General features: G+C 25.2%; 2 protein-coding genes across 4 annotated transcripts; one reads left to right on the top strand and one right to left on the bottom strand.

Annotated features, from left to right (window-relative positions):
* Nucleotides 1-4307: 4307 nt before the first annotated feature.
* Nucleotides 4308-9028, bottom strand: LOC114132338 (pre-mRNA-splicing factor CWC25 homolog). Of its 2 annotated transcripts, none has more exons than XM_050204017.1 (5): nt 8906-9028; nt 8354-8467; nt 6184-7457; nt 5389-5651; nt 4308-5321 (listed from the first exon to the last, which is right to left on the bottom strand). In XM_050204017.1, exons 2-5 carry the CDS (start codon nt 8445-8447, stop codon nt 5222-5224), a joined length of 1731 nt encoding a protein of 576 aa, XP_050059974.1. In that variant the 5' UTR covers nt 8448-8467; nt 8906-9028; the 3' UTR covers nt 4308-5221. The 2 variants fall into 2 exon arrangements, with proteins under 2 accessions (XP_050059974.1, XP_027853575.2); XM_027997774.2 differs by lacking the exon at nt 8906-9028 and adding an exon at nt 8557-8781.
* Nucleotides 9029-12146: 3118 nt separating this feature from the next.
* Nucleotides 12147-22700, top strand: LOC114132324 (mannosyl-oligosaccharide alpha-1,2-mannosidase IA). 2 transcript variants are annotated; one of them, XR_007605125.1, is made up of 9 exons: nt 12147-13050; nt 14079-14297; nt 14848-15027; nt 16418-16631; nt 18990-19214; nt 19591-19874; nt 19969-20085; nt 20159-20397; nt 21568-22700. XR_007605125.1 is itself a non-coding variant. In XM_027997752.2 (8 exons), the coding sequence occupies exons 1-8, from the start codon at nt 12544-12546 to the stop codon at nt 20276-20278; spliced, it is 1866 nt and encodes a 621-aa protein (XP_027853553.1). In that variant the 5' UTR covers nt 12147-12543; the 3' UTR covers nt 20279-22700. The 2 variants fall into 2 exon arrangements, 1 of the variants encoding a protein (XP_027853553.1); XM_027997752.2 differs by having other exon boundaries at nt 20159-22700.
* Nucleotides 22701-23354: the final 654 nt, after the last annotated feature.

Raw genomic sequence — 23354 nt, forward strand, 5'->3', positions numbered from 1 at the left:
ATCAAAATAAATCAATTCAACGGGTAGGTGTACACTGTATATTTTTTTTATCGATATGAGAATATATAAATTAGCTTAAGGTTATTATTGGAAGTCGTCTAAACGTCTAAGATGGTGATAACTTACCTAAGTACCACCTATATACTATATATTTGTACATCAATATATTATTATTATAATAATGTATACAACCAATAAATCGTTTGTTTGATGTAAACAACGTTCTATATGTATACTATATTAACCGGCATTGTCGATGTTTCGATAACGTATTAAATTATATAGTTTCACTCGAATTTGTAAAAATAAAAATATAATGATTTCTCGTATTTTAGGACAATGCTCTTGTTCTTTCTCGAAGAAAAAAACCGGTAAAAACAACACTTAAAAATTACGCTAAAATAATTCGATTTTTTTTTTTCACAATAAATATAAGAAAATAATACCTGCAAGAGATAATCACTGGTTTCGTTGAGGTTCACGCATACTACAGTTAATAATCGTCCTGTACACAGACAATCGCCAGTGTGTTATTTATTATGGTGTATATGTATATGTATAAAGATAGTTACCCACAAACATTTCCAAAACTCATCAATCAAACATTCATACATAATACATATTATACCTGTATATATCTAAATACATATATATATACTTACGTTATAACCTACCAATACGTCTATGTATATAAACCGCTCGAGATTCGTTCATTTAGTATAAGTGTAAATACCCGTACCATCGCGGAGAAATAGTCTACCAAAATCGTAATCAACTTGTTAATGATAAAAATATTCTTATATTTTAATACCGACTCAAACTTATTAAAATCAATCAATTAGTATCAATCATAATTTTCAACTGTTAAAATCGAATGGACTGATATAAAGCGTTTTCCATAATATAATATAATTAACATATACTAGTCACTAGATTCATTAATTATCTACCTACTCGATAATTATTTTGATTACTATAAATAGTTAAATACCTATTTATGTCGCTTTTACTAAGTATATATTATGCAACTGGAAAATAATATATGAAAAATTGATTTTCTTACGATCCTCCCGAACTCGAAACTGTGTACTGTATATTATTATACGTTTATAGAATAATATGCAGACAATACCTGAAAATTGGAATTGTATAGCTTTAAAATAAAAATCCCTGCAAAGGGCGAAGTCTTAGATATAGCCATTGAGCCACAAAGGTAACGAATGAAACGGATGCATGTAAATTTCACCTCAACATTTTGTTGGTATACTAAAATTAGGGATAGGTAAATTCGGAATTCCACATAAACGTATTACGAAAAATATATATCACATCGTTTTGTGCATACCTATATATTCGATATTGACGAGATTTGAGCATTTTACTGCGTACCTATATTATTATTTTTTAGTTACTCTTATTTTAATGCTATTAGGTTTTTTTTTTTTAGAAAATCTCCCAATTGTGATTAACTTTAAACGTCGATTTGAATTTTATTTCCAAAAACTATTCATTTTAGATTATTATTATTAACTGCACTAAATAAAATTTCCCTAATAAAAATATTTTATATCATTGTATAGAAGGTAGGTAGTATACAGTCGTGTACTCGTGTTTTTAGACAAGGTAGACTTTTTGTTCCCAATGACCAGTATAATTTAAGCTTTAGCCGTTTTAAGTATAGCGGTCCGTGGCTTATTTCTAATTTTTGGAAACCAACTGAGTTGGAGAATAAAGATATTAATTTTTAATTTTTAAATAAGTAAGTAGGTAGCGGTTGTTAATGTTATGAATCATAAAATATAAATAAAATATAAATACATATTCAATCGTCGTTTACGTTCTGTCCATTTGGCACTAGTACGGCCAGGGAACAGATTTTCGTTTGACTACATATTTTTTGTTGAGTAATGATAATGCACATCCGATTGCACATAATATCATAAATCATAATAGACATGATGAATAAATTATTTCCAATCGTGTAACAGTTTTACCTATTATTGCATATTTGGACATATCTACACGCCCATCGTGTATAATTAATTATACATTTTATAAACATCCTATGTATTAATAATGTTGGATTGGTATTTTTTTTCAACAAATTTAAATCTATTGTATTGATCGATTATTGTTTATACCTATATCGACTTAAATACACAGGTCAATGATATATAATACGTCATATTAGCCAATTCACTGCATTCATTCAATACTTTAGAATTAAAATTAATATTTAAAACATTTTATAACTTTTATTTATTTTTTATTCCACAATCAGTACACTTACCCATGTAAGTTCTAAACGTAGATGATGTATGTTATAAATATTCGACCCCATTTTCCCGCCCGAAATTTCAGAGAAATTATTAATAAATAATATATTTTATAGAATAAAAATGATTTCTATCAATTGACTTCTTGTTTTATAAATGAGGAAATATAAAACGTATGTCCGTCACCAACCCCTCCACCACTCTTTACAAAAGAAAAATGTTATAAAAATATTTTTTTTATGTACGTCTGGTAAGTACAACACTTTAAGGTTAAGTTAGGTAGATGCTGGAAATAAAAAAAAAAAAACAAAAAAAAAAACAAAAAAAAAACAAATAAAAAATAATTATATTCTTGAAAAATACAAAATCAATGGCTGAAGTCTTAAGGAGTCAAAGTGTAATTGGAATAAAAGAGCTCAGTTGCTCAGTGGCATTCACACGGGTGGGAAAAGAAGCTGCTACGATGTGTGGGATGGTTCGCCATTTGATTTTTTTAGCGGTACTGTTTTCATAAATAACTTAATATTATCTTTGAGTATAACTATTAATAAATAATTTGTTGTTATTAGAGTTTTAAAATAGCGATATAAAGTCATTTTTATGCAAACCAAATGATTAAACCTTAGCGTTATTAATTATTAAGGCTCGGATTTTAAAGCATATAACTACTTCTTTTTTTATACATGAAATAGAAATCTAATTTTTTTATACATAAATTCGTTTCACGTCATTCTGATTCCAAACAAACCATTTTTTTTTTGCTTTTTTTATATATAAATGCTTTTATTGATTTTTTTCAGCTGTAGAATTTTTATATGTTTATTATAGTAATAATAAAAAATTAAATTATTAAGAAACGTAAAAACCCAGAAATGTGGACTAAATTTTTATATTGCATTAATATGGTTTCCGTTATCGGCTTATTTATTAAATGTATTAAAATTGTATATTATCGATTTACATATAGCCTAAAGTCCTAGGTACCCTATACGGTCAGTACACCTAAAACATCGATATCGACCATTTCAAAATTTAAGATTTAGTGTTGTAATTTAAAACTTCTTGTATGAAGTATGCACCGATCACTTCAGTGGATTTAGTGAGTTCGTCTTCTATGTTAAATGTTAAATATTCTGTCGAACAATAGAGTCAATTTCACTACTGCAAATCAAGGTAAATACATGGTAGTTAACTCTTTTTTTCATTTAAATTAATTTTTCAATTGTTTTATTTATTTCTTATAACTAGTTCGAGTAGTTCGTGTTAATTTTTGGTCATGTTTTTTTTTTGCTTTTTTAAAACAATCGTGTACTTTTTTAGTTGTTTATTATGCTTTAAAACCCAAGCCCTATTAATTAATAATAAGCATACAGATATAAAAATGTTAAGTGGAAGTCTATAAGCAATCGTGGTGAATAGTTGGGGAGTTATGTTAGGTTCATATATGGAGCCCTTCACAGTATATTGAGGTGAATTACTATTTTTAAATCGCTCAAAAGAAAGGCAATAATTGGCTTCAAATACGCCACTTAAATATTAACAGAATTAATAGTATTATTCAGTATACATAAATCATAGTAATAATTAATTATATTTACGTATGGGTGCATAAAATGAATTCAAAAAAAAAACTATCGAGCAAGTTAAATATAAAGTAAGTAATAACAACAATTATTGGTTACCTTTACCTACTAAGCAATACGAATTTTGATTGAAATCCTATTCAAGCTCTAAGGTGGAAATGTTCACGAGCTTCAGAAGTTACTAACTTAATATCAATAATATCTTAAAATAGTATTATTACTTATTCACATAATACCACTTCACTTCACATAGTTTTCATGAATATTATTTATTAATATCATTGTAAAGAGAAACCAAACCAAAATAAATATGACCAGTTTTGTTAACTAATCACTTTTTAAAATCCTATATGCATTTGGATATTGTTACATCAATATTTAAAATTATAGGTATTTTAATTTATACATTCACTTTCATAATGATTTTACAAAAATAGAATAACATAAGTAATATTATAAAAGTAGTTTAATGACATTATACATTTTGATTTTAAATGTATATATTAACATTTTTTTTACTAACTGATATTTTTCTTATATTAATAGACAATGCGTGAAAATTACTTTAAAATATACAGGACAAAATAATAATGTCATTCGAACATAAGACATTTGAATGTTAGCGCACTATTTGTTTTCTCTGACTAACCATTTACGACAAAATGTGTACCAAGCAGAATCAATTAAATGTTATTAGCTTTAATATTGAAGTGAACCATAAATATGTTACAGAACTATAGTATTTTATATTTTCATGTCTATGAAGTAAATTAAGTTATTACCAATCAGTTATTCATTTATTATCAAACTTAGGAAAATTACTTATATTTCTAGATAGGGTTTTTTACAATATTTCAATTTTCATTCAAGTAATAATATGTAAAATCTTACAATCTAAAAATACTTGTATATGATAGAAAAATCAAAGTTCATATAAAATGTAACACTTAAATACAAATATGTTCTCCGCTTAAAGTTTAATAATAGTTCGATTTTTTTTTAACAAATTTACTCATATCAAAGTTTACATCACAAGATTTGTTTTGATGAACACAAATTTGCTATAGCGCACATGGCTCAGAAAGAAAATAGTTTTACTGACATCCTTTTAAGTTAATTCAAAGTCAGATGCAAATACATGTATTTTTAATTCACATTAAGTGACTACAAAGTAAACAAATCAAATTAACTTTAATTGACATTAACAATAACATTTTTTAAATTTAGTACATAATCAAAATAATAAAAAAAATTATTACACAAAAATACATTTTAAACTATAATGAATTCAATAAAATGCTCGATAAAATGTTAATTTAAAAAAACAATATTGATAACTTGCATACAAATAGGTAAACAAAATTAATCAGCAATACTATTATTATTTTTTTGTAGTTTATTGACATTTGACTTGATACTTCTTTCAACACTAACTTGTGAAGCTGCATGTGCCAATTGTTTTCTAAAAAATTTTTAATATGTTAATTAATTTAAATACTTAAAAAACAGTATAAATAGGAGGTACTTACATTAAAAAGTCCTTATTATATGGTTTTTGTTTTTCTTCCTCTTTTTTGTCTTCTTTTCTGTAACGTTTTACATTAGAAGAGCGTTCTTTATCTCTAATTTTAGCATTTTCCATCATTTCTATTCTCATTTTCTCCATTTCTTTTTCAGTCAATTTCCTTTTCTTGGCAGGTGGTGGTTTGGGTGGAACAATACTTGAATTTTTTTTCTCTTTTACGGGTGTCGGACTAATAGATGATTTTCTTACAATTTTACCATTAGGTACCTATTAAATAATTTATTTTTATTTAGTTACTTATTTTATTACAGTACAGGTTAGAGACTACAGGTCTTGTTTAGTTTTTAAGTATTTTATGTATAAATATTTTTAGTTTTAACAAAGGAGTTAAAAGATCCTGTAATTATTTTAAAATATTCAAAAATTAAAAGAAAATAAACATTTAAAATTGTTAGAACTAAGGAGTTTTAAAAATAATTTTTAAATTAATTGTATTTAATAACTCAAAACTTTAAATAATTAATAATGTTACAGGATTAATCCATAATCAAATTTGCAAGGCCTGATTAACCAATAGGTAAGTAGGCTACAGCCTAGGGCGCCAATTGGTCAACGTTAAATTGGGGGCGCCACAACATTTTTTTTTTACGAATATAGAATTTTTGCTAACCCTAGCCTACTGGTGACCAACTCCTTAATCAGGCCCTGCAAATTTGATATATAAGATATTTTATCTCGGCTATTGTAATACTACTATAATACTGATGGATTTTATTAATTTAATAAATGTGTATCTTACATATAATCCATAATTCTTGTTTCCTTTGTGTTCATCTTTATCACTATCTGATTGAACTTCTGAACTATGTCGATGTTTGGAGTTCTGTTTCACTGCATTATCATTCTTTCTATCACTATCTGAACTTGATGAACTTGATGAACTACTAGACTTTCGTTTGTTTTTATCTTTTTTAATTTCATTTGTTTTGTGATGTTTGTTCCCTTTTGGGGGACTCTCTGATGATCTACTCCTTTGACTATTCAAATTTGTATAACGCTTATTTATTGAATCTTTAGATACTTTTGATTTGTGTTCTTTATCAGAACTATTTGATCTATGATTATGGTTATTACTTTTAGTCTTATATTTATCATGTTCAGAAGTACTGTTTGGTTTTTTATGTTCCAGTTCTCTGTCTGAACTTAATGTTTGTTTCTTTTTATTATCATGTCTTTTCTCTCTACTTTTAGATTCTTGCTCTTTATATTTTCTGTCTTTTTTCATATCATCACTATACTTTTTGTAATTATCGTTATCGTTATGATTATTTCTATGTTTATTTTTGGAAGTTTTATAATTTTGTTCATATTTTTCTTCCGAGATAGATCTGTCCCGTTCATTTCTTTTATTTTTATTATTTCGAAAACTATGTTCTCTATCATCAGTACTAACTGATCTATGTTTTCTTTGATGATCTTTATGTTTTTGGTTATCATTCTTATGATGTTTATATTCATTTGTTAATTTATTTCTCTTAGAAGAAACTTCATCATCTGAAGATGAAATTGACGTCTTTCTTTCTCTTTTATTTTTATTGTATTTTGGCTTATTATCTCCATATTTGAGAGATTTTTTATCATTTTGTTTCTTGTCTTCTCGTTCAAAACTGCCAGATCTTTGTAAATGTTTATTTTTCTTACTTGTCAATTTTTCATGATTGACATTTTTTTTATCTTCTTCAGAACTGGATTGATCTGACTTGTTTTTTCTTTTATGTTCTTTTTTTTCTTTGTGCTTAGTAATAGACAGTATCTTTGCAAGATCTAATCCAGCTTTTTCATATGATTTCAAACGGCTAACTAATATCATATCTAGCTGATGATCATCAATAGTATGTTTTTCTTCTTGAATTTTTTTTTGTTTTTTCAGGAGCATTGGATTTTGAAGAATTTTTTGTGCAACTTCAATTTCCCGCTTTTTAATATTTACCAATGGATCTTCTGAAATCTTTTTTGTCAAATCTACTTGAGAAAATTTATCTGTCGAGCATATTTTAGGTGGTAAAATTGAATCTAAAAAACATAAGTAAAATAATTTATTATAAATTAAATACTGCAATAGTTATTAGTATATTTAACTTCAAAATAAATTTGAAATGGACAATTTTTAATAGGATTTAAATAACTATCAAATTATTTATTGATTAGATACCAATATCAATTCAATTTAATTTTAAAAAATGAATGACCAATAACTATTCGACATAAACGATATACCACAAACTCATAAACAGCAGTTTTAAGTTTTTAAATTTTATACATATATATTATTATACTTTCTAGTGTCTTAAATATGCAGGAATTAAGAAAATTAGTAGTTATAATATCTAGTTTGTTTACATATGTATATATTGATGAGTATATTAATTAATATTTCATTATTATTCATAATTGAATAGGTTATACATACATATTTCAATTATTATTTTTAATTTATATTTACAAAACTATAAAAGTATCTATTTTTGTTTGCTTAAGACTGTGAAAATGCATTTTACCAAAAAGTTTTTTATTTTGTTAACACAACCCAACATTTCATATTAATTCCTATTTTAATTTTTTCACAATTGTTAAAAATGTATCGTTATCTGTGCTGAACAAAAGAGCATCTTATCCAACCAGATAGAAAAAAATTAAGCATCTTAACAAATGATTTTTACATTAACTAATAAAGGAATTGTCTAGGGACCGATGAAAAACATTATATTATGCAAGACAGCATCTTCATTGAGATTTAATGTATATACTAGGTAAGTACTAAATATTAACATAATATTTAATGTCAACTAATTCACAAAATGTCAAAAATCTACTATAATAAATGTTGAATATTATAAACATGTAATAAATAATAACAAAACATAAATTATGGTATATTAAACATAAATAACAATTCTATTGACAATTACCATTATCTGCGCTTTCGCCATATTTTTTATCAATTTTCTTCCCCAAAAGATAGTCGTCTTTTTGTATTCGTGTACCATCGTACATCCAATCCATGTTAGATACTTTAAACAAACCTAAGACATTAAATACATCCAAATTAAACATATAACAGTGTTAAATAATTGAGAGTTAAAATAAATGATAAATTGTATATTATATTTACAAAGTTAAGTTTAACAATATAAAGCAACTTGAGGAGTATTACACTTTGTTTTTCACATGAAATAAACAGGACTTTAAACTATTAAAACAGACAAAACTAGAAATCTATTCAGTAACTCAATTCAAGTAGGTATTGTATTATAAATTAACTTGTAGAATCTAGAATGTGAATTACAACAATTTTTAAAATTGCACGCTTTGACGCTTTGTTGTTATTATAAATTATTATCTATAATGTTGTTATCATCAAAAATAGCTAAATAGATAACAGCACAACTACAAAGTCATCGAGATTTTTAACGAAAAAATTGATTGATTTATGATTAGTTTATTTTATTTAATATGCGTACTTGTTGACGGCTTGACGCCGTTGATGGATGACAGTTCAAGAAGTTACATACTTGCCACGGTATAGAAGATCTTCTATACCGTGTACTTGCATGTATGCCGAAATACCGTGTCCGTATGGACATGGCCATGGGCGCCCATTGGGGGTGGCAGATAGGGCACTTTCGCCCCCCCCCTCTGGACAAAAAAATATTATGAACTTGTAGCTAAATAAATAATACCATAATATTATTATTATCGTCATACATTTGAAATTTTTTTTTATTTTGAAAACCCCTAAAATGTTACCTATGGGCGCCCGTGGACATGGCGTACATGCGGTATACCAACGGACAAACGATACGTTTAAATACAATCGTTGACAATCGAATGTGATTTAAGTCTTAAGGACCAACTTCTAGAAAAAACAATTATAATGTAGGTTGTACTTGTAATGTCCAAAAAACAGCTGTACGATTAAACGAACGCTGCGAGCTCATCAATTGCTATTTTATACATAATGATTAACTATTATATTATTTTTAACTATGACTCGTGTATTATTCAGTATTTCAGACTTTTGTGCTACATATTTTATCTACAATGCTATATTTATTTTCTACTTGTTACTTAATCGTCTCCGTTTAGGAGTAATTCATGTTTTTTTTTTAAAGTATATGCGATATTTTTTAAACACGTTATATATTTTATACCTTATAAAATTACCTAGATATTTACACATACCCTTATATGTATACTCAATAAATATTTTATGATTATTGTGCAAATAATTAAACTATAGGTATAGTTAGCTATCACTGTGTCACGGTCATAGATAGCAAATTATGGTCTATGGACCATTATAGTTTATACTGTTTACCTATAATTATTAAAAGTTCATTAATATTTAATAATGATAAATTATAGTATATATAGTAATAATATATTATACATTTAATATCTATATACTTAATACTTAATACATATATTATAATTATATAATCATACTATATTATAACAATTACCAACTATAAGTCACACATTTACACTTTACACGTGTCTACTATTCACTCTATATAATATTGTATAGTATATTTATAAATAGAAAAATGTATAATTTACACAAAATAACATCTAATTCATCTAAAAGACTGATGGTACCCGGCTACCGTCTATGGCCGTTTAATCGAACAACTTTCCAGCCTTTCGGAACGTTTTCCGGATCAAAGTTTAGTTTCTACATTGTATTCATATTTATTATATTATATTATTATAATATTGTATACTTTATCATGTCATGTCGGTATAAACATTATGTTATAATTTATTTAGGAAATGTGCATTTTACATTAAATTGTTTATAATGATTTGATTATTTAAACAGATGTCCGATGAATAATATTTATGTATATAACATTTTACAGTTTCACAGGACTCACTGTACATAATATGTCTATAATATAACATAAGTATTATATTGTCAGATATTTTAACAAATCTGAAATCAAAATAAAAAATATAATTAAATTAGATTATAAAAAATCTTAAGCTAATCATCTATTATCGACTATCATCATTATAATATTTTGTTCAACGCTATATCATCGTATCCATTTAAAAACCGGACAATAAATATACCAAATTAATGAGATATTCATTATTTACATGATGTGTTCCTGAAAATGTGTATATTATATATACTGTGTACTGTGTAATGGGCAGGTCGTAGGTGTGTCGTTTTTCATTAGGTAATATAATGATGGAAATAAGGCCAAAACAATGTATAATTTACTTTTTAGTAGGAACTAATAACGGTTGTATTTTCAACTTCCGGGTTTCGGCACGCCAATCGCCAACCACTCGGATGTCTACAATGGGCGAAGAGACTCAGTTTTATTTTTTTAAATTACTATGGTATTTAAATTTAACAATAAGAAAACATTCTCATCGTACCCCCTCGTTTTCTCTTTATCATAGTACTTTTTTACACAAATTCTAGCCCGAATTCTATTGTGTTAAATAATACTATAGAGTAGTCACTCGATAATTCGAAAAACTCCATAAATCGAACTAAACGCTAAGTCCCGCGAGAAAACCTCTGTAATTAGAAGAAAATACATGTATTCCAGTCCCCTCGATAATTCGAAATATCTGTCGGTGAGACTGAGAGACTGTCTGAGACACACTCTACAATTCAATTTTTTTTCCACGAACCTCTATAATTCGAATTTCTTTAAACACGATTGTAATACCTATATTGTAAGTTCATATGTATAAAAATTATGTACTATCTACTTGACGTACTCGTAATCAAACTAATAACAACGGTGGTTAAAATGTTAAATATTATCGTACTTTACCTATAACTACCTAAATACTTAAATACCTAATCTAAACTTGAATCGTATCATTTTAACAAAATAAACCTCTCCAATGGGTTATTAGCCTATTGTGGCCAGCAATTTATCACAAAAAAAAATCAACAGATTTTTTCCCTCGATTATTCGAACACTCGATAAATCAAAAACCTCTATGAATCGAATTTTCAACTCGGTCTCCTGAATTTCGAATTATCGAGTGACTAGTTAAATAATTAAGACATATATACTTATTAAACTTTAATCAAACATAACTTTAATTCTATAACAGTAAAAATGAACTAATTTTTAATTTTTATTAATTTATAATTAGATACCTATCTAAGAGGTAAAAATTAATAGAAATATTATAAATGCAATTTTTTCAGAGTAATATTTTATGAAATTCTCGCTCTCCCTATCTTACCAGATTATTATGTTATACTATTCTACAAAAACAAATCAATCGCTATACAACAATATTTAGTTATTTATTAATCCAAACTGTCGGGTACGACACGTTAATAATTAACAATTTGAATAATTGAATAATAATATAATATCGTAATAGTAATAATATAAAATATTAGAAAAAAATAAATTAACAATAGGTAGGACAACGACAATAGTATAACTCTACATATTTTGTAATTGGGCTACTTATAATGTGGTATTGTTCGATGGACACTGGACGGTGTTTCTAAAATGGTTCAAATGATCTATAATAATTTTATACTATACGTTACTTTATTCAAGGTAGATTATTATTATTATTATAAAAAAAATATATATAACCTCTCGGGAACGGCGATTGTTATCGTGCCGAAAAAAATTTAAAAAACATGATGACTGTTGGATGATGCAGGACGTGGAGTGATAACTGATAACGGTGTTGTTTTGGTTGGTAGAGAGGAGAGGTGATGATCTGTATCGAACCCATACTGGCTCATTAGTCATTAGTCGAGCCAGCAGCAGCAGATTCATATTACCTATGTAATATTGCAATTTAGTTGGTAGGTGGAGTGTGAACGTGCTGCAGCTACGGCCGTCATCACTCGTCGTCAGTAACGGGGCCGAATATCGTTTATTAATAGGTACCTACCTAGTTGTAATAATATTTATCGTAAAAAATTTTTTATAAATAATTAAATCCCGCTCTCCTCGCCGCACAAGAGGACCAACGCCGATTCGTATTATTATGCTTAGAATTTAATGTGTCCGGCACCAGGTCGCGATAATCATTTTTATTGTCGTTGTTGTTGTTATTATGTGAAAGTGCATGTCGGCGACGAATTATTTTAACAATGACGAACTCGACTTTGCTATTGCCTCAGTACCACAAGTATCTCAATGGCGCACCGGTGCCGTTCAGCAGGCGGACTCGGAGGAACAGCGAATTTTGTCTAGTGGTACTAGTATTCATATCCCTGACTATCATCTGCTTTGGAGCCGTGTTCTATTTACCAGAGTTTAAGGCTACCTATGGTGGCACTATCAACAATGTTTACAAACACATACAAAATGCAGGCCCCGAGCTGTTGTTGCCAGCTCACGGTAACTCTAGACACGATGGAGTACTGGAGGATCCGCACGCAGCTTGGGACAAGCAAGCACTGGAGGCCAAAATTGATGAGGACTATTCGGACAAACGAAAAGTGTTAGAAAGACCAGACACGGGGAATACTATGAAACGGCACATAAGTAGTAACAGTAGTTTCATCCATGTAGCTGAATCAATTATTGAACACGTTGAAACTAGTAAAACGTACGAAAATTCTGAGTTGAGACAAAGGCGAAACAAAGTTAAAGAAGTGAGTACTTTTTATGCTTTCAAAATATCTAGCTCTTATTACCTATTATTAAGTACTTAATTAGAGTAACTAAATGCAATAATATTACCTATATAGAAAAAACAACAAACAAACTATTAAAATTTACATTTTATAATACGTATGAGCAATGCCCCAACTAGTGGAGGTACTAGAAGTGCATTGTACCCCCAAAAGGTCTTTTCATTTTATGAAAGGGGCCCCCTCACGACTAACATTAAACTGTATTAGGTAATATGTTTAAAATTTGACTTGTAATTAAGTTCCTAAATCTCTAGTTGCAGCACTATGTATGAGGTAGGAGTACAATTTTTTCAAGTCTAACTGCATAATAGTGATGTTGAGAATATAACAAAGAGGACTGTGTTTTGACTGGTTTATATATTAGTATAATCCTCTTTGTGATTGTTGAGTGTGAACAATTTACTACTAGACCATAGTTCATCAATTATTTGATAAACAGTATACAATTCAAACTTGCTAAAACAGTATTTAGTTTAACTTTTAATATCTTAAACAAACAATTCTCAACTAATATTATCTAGGTATACCTACTATATTTACGGTTTTAATGCATTAAATTAAATGCTAAATTTCCTTACAAATCTGTAAAAATGCATTCAATATTTATTATTTTGTGTTGTTGTACTATTCTTAAAGTGTGTTAAAATTATTATTAATCATATATATTATTATAGGTACCTACTTATACTTATAAGTAATAACTAAAAAAAATATACAATTATAATATTATGATCGTTCTAAAAATTATTACTAACAATAATTTTTAATATCATAACACTAATTTATTATCATTGTTTATTCATACATTTATTTTTCTGTAAATTATTTTGGAAAAAAGTTGCTAAAATGGCAATAAGAATATAATATACCTATTATATTATGTATTATACTTAAACATATATTATTAATCATGAAAATGTATTTTTTGTATTGAATTATATGTGTAACATATAATTATATATTTACTCTAATTTATTTTTATTTAGATGATGAAACATGGCTGGGATAATTATGTTAAATATGCATGGGGTAAAAATGAATTAAAACCTGTATCAAAAAGAGATCATTCTGGAAGTGTATTTGGCTCAGCGAGTATGGGTGCAACTATTGTTGATTCACTGGACACATTATTAATTATGGGTTTACACGATGAGTATAAACTTGGAAGAGATTGGGTTGCGAATAATTTTACTTTAGAAAATGTGGTAAGTATCTAAATGCTTTTGGTTAGTTTTACTTCTTTTATTCTATTAGTTTACTGATAATTATTGTTTTTACATAGACTCTTTTAGAAATTCTTTAAAACATTTGTAGTTTATTTATATATATATTATATAGTTAATAAAAATTTTATTAACACAATTTTAATATAAATATAATTTGCAGGTTTTTCCTAATGTCATTATTTTTTTTATAAAAAAAATTGGTAAGCACTAGAAAGGCAGGATTCATTATAATTTATAAGCATTAACTTGAATTTGATAAACTTAATTTTAAACATTCACTGATAATATTATAATGCAGTATTGCACTATATAATAATTATTAAAGAAATAGAACATTAAATATATTTTTTTTTAAATTTTGTTAAAATGCTTAAACAAGTTCTGTTATGATTATAAATAAATTATGATGTATTAGAAGTTGGAGTTATTAAATGTTTATTTAGTAGTTTAATATGTGCAAACAATTATTTTTCTCTTCCACTCATATCTGTGTAAGTATTAATTTCTAAATATACATTTTTTTTTATAGAAAATTGATATATCAGTTTTTGAAACAAATATTCGTTTTATTGGCGGTTTTCTCACATGTTATGCTATGACTGGTGATACTATTTTCCGTGATAAAGCTGAATACATTGCAAAAAAATTATTACCTGCATTTCAAACTCCAACTGGAATCCCATATTCATTAGTCAATCTAAAAACAGGGGTAAGTATTGTTTTTAAATTTGTTTGATATCTATGACTACCTTGCAAGACCTCAACAATAATGTTTGAGTCTTTTATGTAAATTTTAACTCAACACCATTTGGCCCTGTATTGTATTTAAATGTTTCCTATTCATTTGGACTAATACTACACCCTATTGGCATATTTATAAGTTATAACATAATTCCAATTTAATTCTACATAATAAAATAGACATTGTATATTGTATACTCTTATCTAAATTTTTCCTTCAACATAGTATAGTATTGTATTATAATTTACAATTTAATTAATTTATAACCAAAAATAAATTAAGTCAATAAAAATAAAAAGCATCCTGAATAGGATAAAGTAATAGAGTACTATTTTTTAAATTTGTACCATGGCTTAATTTAGTATTGTATTATAATTTATAAAACAATAAATTATTGTAATACATATATAAAGTATCCTGAATAAAGTAAAGGCTTGTAAAATATAATAGCTGTTAATACAACTTTTAAAACTTAAATAAACCTGATAATAATGTTAGTAATTTTAACATTTTATTTAAATTATTTACATTCTAATACCTAAGAAATTTTTGCTCATAATTTATAATTGTTAAATTACAATATAGTTTATGATCTTATTTATTATGTCAAAAAATAATTTAATTTTTATGATTTTATATTTACTAATCGTAATAAGTATGCTTACATAAAATACTAAAATACTAGGTAGGTATATACTATACTTTAATTATAACTATTCTTTTCAAAGATTATTAGGGAAATAATTTTGTTGTTGTGTTGCTATTACTAAATAGTCCCACAATTATACTTATATACCTATTGCAAATTTGATGAATCATAACAAACCTAGATAATTAAAGTATTTAATTACTTTTGCATACTAATTAACTATTTCAATATCTATAATCTATATACATTTGGTTTTTGAATTTGAAACACTAATAGATCATTTTGTAGATTATTTTTTGATACTGTAATAAAAAATTATGAATTTTCTTGTATGACCTATTATTAATAAAGATTACAGTAGTAAAATTTCAAACTTTTATCTCTTTTTTTTTACTTTAAAAATGGTAGATGTTTCAAAAAAAATACTTTTTATGCATTTTGTATTTAAAAATATTAATAAATAATAATAATAGAAATTATTTATATTTATTAAAATAATTCTTAAATAAATAAAAAATATAAAAGATAAAAATTAATTCAAATGATAAAATAGTTGTTTTCATTTTAAAGAAATTGATACTATCATTTTGTTGATAAATTTTAGTGCAAAACACCCAAGACCTAGCATAATCTTTATTGATTTAGTGATATATTTATAAAATTATTTTTACTTATGCATAATAATAGTTTTCTTGGTGTTTTATTTAGAACAGCAAAAATTATTTATGGGCAAGTGGTGGTAGTAGTATACTATCAGAATTTGGTACTCTACATTTAGAATTTGTATACTTATCAGATATCACTGGCAATGACATTTATAAACAAAAAGTTGATCATATTAGACAATTTGTGAGAAGTCTTGATCGACCTAATGGATTGTATCCAAATTTCTTAAATCCAATTACTGGAAAATGGGGACAACGTAAGTATTTTATGTTATTATTAAATTGTTTTCAATCATTAAAATTTAAAATTTAATTCAATCAAAATTAATAAAATACAATTTAGTTTATAAGTAAAAGTCTCTAAATATATGCTTCAAAATTATATAATAATTAATATTATTATAAGAATAGGTATATAAATATAATTTATTTATAGAGAAGTTATAGTCAAATAAATATTTTTTAATCAAAGTATCTAACATAAATATTTAATTAAATGTTCATTAATTTAGATTTATTTAATTATTTTTGATCTTTAAGAGTTAGAACTTAAACTGTTGTATACTTGATCAAAATAGTTTATTTAATTATTACTATTATTTGTTTAATAATATGTCAATCAGTTTTTTTTTTTTGGTTCATTGGTCAATTAGGAAATCATATTTTATAATATTAATATTTTTTAAATATACATATGTTTATTTAATAAATATTATTACATATAGTCGATAGTTGCAGATGCCAACCAGCCGATCTTTCTAGGAATATAGGTCGATCTTTATAAAAATTAATTTTACCATTTTTGGTCGATTATGTAATAAATAATTGGAAATTTTTACTTTTTTTTTGTGTACTATTAGAATATTTGATTATTAATTTGATTGAAATACTGTAAAATTAAATGAGAAATTGTATCATCTCTAAGTAAGCACTATATATTATTATAGAGTCATTACTATGAATGGCTCATAATTTGATTGGTATAAAGTTAGTGATGTAACATTATACGTGCTTTTTTTTTACAAAGAATGCCAAAATGATGGTTAGAGATAATCATGGTGTACAGATGATTTAAAAAGAATGCTTATCTTCATTTCCCCTTAAATTATGCATTTATTAAAATTTTGTTTTTTTGCCTTTTTAGATTTTTAAGAATTAAATTAAGTATTTACTTAAATTTATTAATTATTACCATTTAAGGGATATACTTTGATGATACATATTTTTTTTAATAAAAACCACCTGTTTTTATTGAAAACTATTTGTTTACATTTTTATGTAAAGTTTAATGAATAGTTTAAGGGCTATAAAACTTTGTGTCTACTATAAACACAATAGATTTAAAAAAATCTACTTTTTTGAGTATATAAAAAAATACACAATTGTAAGATAAAGGTTAGGTTAGGTATATGAACACACTTGGTAAATCACCATGTATATTCTCATATATACATATATATAGTTAATGCAATTGAGTATCAAAACTTGAATTACTCAATGTATTTTTCATAGGAATTTAATTGTACACTATGACTAATACTATTGAGTACACTAAAATAGTATACTACTCTTTAATATTAATGCTATTAAAAATAATCTCAAACAATAAATTATCTGCTTATCTTCAATTATTTTTACACAATTTTTAGAAATGTTGGTTTTGTTTTATATTAGCTAATAAATATCTTCTTATCTTCTATTCTATACATTTTATATTCATATTGTATTCAATCTAAAAAACCTCATTAAGAATGTAAGACTTATGTTTTATAAATAATATTAACAATCTAAGGACAGCTTGGTACTACGAATTATATCATACTACAAATAACCAAAAACTAAATTATAATAAACAACATTGATTCTTAGAAATTGTAACCTATTCAAATATAGTATACAAATATTGATACTTACATACAGAACCATAATTAGACCAGTTTTCTCGGGTCATTTGTCTGGGGTCCAGGGTAGCTTATTTTTAAGAAGTCTATTCTTACTAAAAATTAAAAATCCTTGCAGGCTGTAGTTTAGGTAACGGATCCTGATCACTTTTTAGAACTTATTCATTTATTAATACAGTATCCGTTTATTATCATACATAAATTAAACATTATTTTTTCATGTGTAATAAGACAAATTTTTCTTTAAAAATTCAGGCTTAACCCTAAGCCCTAAGAAAGTAAGGCGGCTCGGAAGATTTATTTAGATCGGTGCCTAGTGCCAAAACTGAGTACAGCCTTGCTTACATATATTACTGTAATATTTTTCTCCTTGTTAGTTTTTATCAGTGAACATTCATAATTTATTAAACATTTTTAAAAACCTACAATTTGCTATTATTTATATAATATTTATATACATTGAAATACATTGTTTTATTATTATTATTTAAACTTTGTTTTGACATTGTATTGTATTGTATAAATTAAAAATAATAGATTTTTAGATTAATAGAATTTTAACTTATCAAGTTTTTCATTTACTTAATATGTACTCATAGATACAAAACAATAAAAATTATTTTAATATTAAAAAGTTTTATAACTAATATTTACCATCGCTACCTGTGCATAACATATTATATACATATTTATAATTGCTTTATATTATTTTAGGCCATGTATCACTGGGAGGCCTTGGTGATAGTTTCTATGAATATTTGTTGAAATCATATATACAATCGAATGGTAAAGATTTAATAGCACGTGACATGTTTGATGATGCCATGGCAAGTGTAATGGATAACCTAGTACAAACATCTTCTTCTGGACTAACATATTTAGCAGACATGCGTTTTGATCGGCTTGAACATAAAATGGATCACTTATCATGTTTTGCGGGTAAATAATATTAAACATAATAAGATTAATAAGTATAGTTATTATTACCAAGCATCTATTTATTAAAAACTCAGTTTTGTGTTGTCCAGTTGAATCTTATAGTATATTTTGAGGAAAAATTCTTGATGTCTTATTAAATGTGAAAGAATTACTGTTTTTCTAGATTGAATATCTAATTACCATTTAATTTTAAAATATAATTGATTTTTACATTATATTGTTAAATGTAATTTTATGAACTAAATAATTTTCAAAACAATAACAATTTAATTTTTAATTTTATAAGCAATTAATAATACATAAATTGTTATAATTAGTGCTGATAATTTTATTCAATAACCAATAAAATCTTGATTTTATGCACATGTAATTTCAGGTGGAATGTTTGCACTTGCTGGGGAAACTCTAGGCAGTGATGCATCTAAACACTATACTGATCTTGGAGCTAGTTTAACAGAAACGTGCCATGTATCTTATGATAAGACAGCTACAAAATTAGGACCTGAAGCTTTTAGATTTACAGATAATTACGAAGCAGTTGCAGTACGTGGCACTGAAAAATACAATATACTTCGGCCTGAAACAGTTGAGTCATATTTTGTTTTATGGAGATTAACCCATGACAACAAATATCGAGAATGGGGATGGGAGGCTGTACAAGTAAGAATCATTTTACTTCTTCAAACATTGCTAATAGTTAATTATGAATCAGTTTTCTAAATAGATGTATACATTTTGGTTTTATTGTTTTAAGGCTTTTGAAAAATACTGTAGAGTATCAGGTGGATACAGTGGAATTAAAGATGTTTACCAAATAGATTCAAGTAAAGATGATGTTCAGCAGAGTTACTTTTTTGCAGAAACTCTTAAAGTATGTAATGTTGATAAGTGGTTAGACAAAATAAAACTTCTATAATCTTATTTATTTATAAATTATGTTCTAGTATTTATACCTATTATTCAGTGATGATAATGTAATTCCATTGGATAAATGGGTTTTCAATTCAGAAGCTCATCCTCTTCCTGTTATAGAACGTAATTCTCAATACAGAATGCATCAATAAGTTTTTCAATTGTTGTGAATTATATTTTGGAATGCCAAGAACTTTGTTTATGAATTTTTAATATGTGTTAAACATATCAAAAACCAAATTAGTTTTTGAAAATTGTTGACATATATTAGGTAATTATGTTTATTTTTTATTGAAATCTAAAATATGTATGAATATACAGTACATAAACTGCTGTATACTAGTATACAGAGTTATTAAAAATATAAAATATTTTACCTGTTAACTTGTAAGCAAATACCATTATTTATGGAGTGCAAAATTTGAATAACTTTGTATATTTAATACATATTATTTTATAGATTTTGTTTTGTAAAAATCTAAGTATTTGGAAACCACTCAATAATTCATATAATTAATTTTCTGTGATAATAAATTAATTTTTTTTTGTCTAGCTATAATTCAAATTTTAAGCAAGTTTTTTTGTTATTGTTTGCCAATCTTTTTTTAACAACTCTTAGTAATTTTGCTTTATTAAATATTAATTTTAGTTCTTGTTATCTATAATTTTTTAAAACTGATTATGATTTCACAGATCTAATGTATATTATTAAGTTGTTTAATCTTGATATATTTTGATAACTGACAGCTATTCATATACTTTTTAACTCATTAGCATTATGTACATTTTAATAATTACTAATGCTTTAAAGGTATTGCTAAAGTTTTAATTAATAAAATATTATTCTAACGGGATTTTAATAATTTAAAGTTTTAGAATAAACAATAAGTATTCTATAGGTATATTTATAACAGAAAATCATGAAATTACTGGGGTTTGGAACACTGCACTAAAAACGTTGGACACATAAATATAATTAAAATCATAAAAACATTGTTTTTTATATATTTAAATAAAAAATGTATAATTAAATAAAATTAAAATATTTATTATTAATTAGAATAGACAATTTTTGCATTTAAAAATGGATTTATTTGTCAAATCTGCCTTTTTTTCTAAATTACATGTAAAGTCTATTTTTAGTGTACTCTTTTACACCACATAGCATATACATTAATCAGTCTAAAATATATACAAATTCATTCAAGCTTGAACCTTAGTTATGACTTTTGTTCAATATTAATTGTAGATAAATAATAATAATCATTTTTTTTTTTTTAATACATTTTATAGGTATGCTTTTAAAAGTATAATCTGATTTAATTTACTTTATCTCATTAAACAAGAATGTATATATAATAGATGTTTTGGTATTTTAAGGTTTAAGTTAGTGGTGGTTTTGATTATTAAATTCAAATGATAATTTTTATTTTTGTGTTAGATGGTATCAAAGTAATTTTTTACTGCACTTAATTTGTGAGTATAATGTTCTCTATAGTATTTATAATACACATAGTCACAATGTCTAATATAATTTTAAATGTACATTATATACCATAAAATACAATTATGTTACACAATAGTTAATAATATATAATGAACTATATCTGCTGGTTTCACAATTCTTTAAGCAATTTTAATTTTATTTTATATACTTCCTCATTATATGCCTGTAACTTACATTAATGTGTTATAATTGCATTTATATTTTTTAAACAATAAAAAATATTTATATTTTAATTTACAATTTGCGATCAGTGTTTCATGTTTGTTCACATTAAACATTTACATCAAAATTGCGTTTTTTTCTATAAGTGAGAACAATTAATTAAATTGTTTTATTGATCTAAGCTATATCAATAAAATTTGAAATAAATGTTATTATCAGTAATATAAACAGTTTTTTTTGTGTATGATTAATTGCGTCTGGGAATTAAATGTTCATTTGGTTTGTTATATAGTTAATTTTACATTATTTAATTTGTATACTATTTTTTTTTTTTAGCATTTATTAACTTCACGGCTATATTTTCTATATTTTAATAAGTTTATTTTTTGATTGATATAGTTTATTAACTATGTAATATAATATATAGACATAGTATACTATCACAAGATTATGTTTTTATATAATAGAGTTATTAGGTATTGTCACCACAAAAAGTCATAAACATCTAAAAAATCATGCTTTTTTATGGTTTATAACAGTGGTGAAGCTTCATGTGATCATAATGTCTATCCACTTAAATGGACAAAGAATTTGGTTTTATATTTAAATAAAATATTTTTTTTCCAAATTTGAATGTAATATTATGTATATATGTGTTGGTCAAAATATTTTTTTTTGTTACATTCTTAGAATAAACTAGTTGTGCGTGTGACAAAAGGTCAATCCCCAGTTAACATCCAAAATCCGAATAAAAGAATAAAAATAAACAATATAAAATATTTTCAAATTTATCTAGTTTTATTTTATTTTTTAATCATTGCTGTTATGCTTGATTTATTTAATTTTTTAAAGTATGTTTGACCTTAAGTCACGCCTTGCAACTGGTTTGTTTTATAGTATACTATTTAAAAATGCAGTATTTTCTTAAAGTGCTTAAATCAAATGTGTACATGTGTGTTATATACTAATTATTTGTTGTGTAATAACAAAAAAGAAAATGTTACATTAGACCATAATAATTTAACTTTAAAAATGAAAATATTTTTTTTTTTTTTAGTTAATTGTACTAACTACTATATTATACTATTAATAATATTAAACTACTTTCTGTTTACTATAAGAATTGTACACTTTAAAATTAAATAATATAATTTATGTATTGTCCATCCTTTAAAAATGGAGATTTTATATAAATTAATTTATATTTGACTACTCAATTATTAGTAGATTGTTACAATTATATTCAAAACAAATAGTATATATTATCACATTTGCATTTATTTTCAAATTGTAATTTATTTGTACAAACCTATGTGTATGTAAATATAAAAATATAGTTAATGTCAATTGTTCACTTTTGCAGTGACATAATTATTGATCATATATCATAATCACTTGTTAAGTAACTAAATTATAAATAATATTATGATATGTTATAATGCTTTTAGTTGAGTTTAGAATAAATTAATTTAAAAGCGTGTTAAAGTTTATTTGTACGATAACAAAATAATAAACAAAAAAAAAAAAAAAATAGCTTTGCATTTTATATGTTTTGTTTA

Source organism: Aphis gossypii, chromosome 3, assembly GCF_020184175.1.
Source record: "Aphis gossypii isolate Hap1 chromosome 3, ASM2018417v2, whole genome shotgun sequence".
NCBI lineage: Eukaryota > Metazoa > Arthropoda > Insecta > Hemiptera > Aphididae > Aphis > Aphis gossypii.

Coding starts and splice junctions, on each gene's coding strand:
- LOC114132324 (XM_027997752.2), top strand. CDS start 12,544: ATGACGAACTCGACTTTGCTATTGCCTCAGTACCACAAGTATCTCAAT. Junction 13,051..14,078: donor GGCGAAACAAAGTTAAAGAA/GTGAGTACTTTT, acceptor ATTTTTATTTAG/ATGATGAAACATGGCTGGGA. Junction 16,632..18,989: donor TACTGGAAAATGGGGACAAC/GTAAGTATTTTA, acceptor ATATTATTTTAG/GCCATGTATCACTGGGAGGC.
- LOC114132338 (XM_050204017.1), bottom strand. CDS start 8,447: ATGGATTGGATGTACGATGGTACACGAATACAAAAAGACGACTATCTT. Junction 7,458..8,353: donor TGGCGAAAGCGCAGATAATG/GTAATTGTCAAT, acceptor TATGTTTTTTAG/ATTCAATTTTACCACCTAAA. Junction 5,652..6,183: donor ACAAGAATTATGGATTATAT/GTAAGATACACA, acceptor ATTATTTAATAG/GTACCTAATGGTAAAATTGT.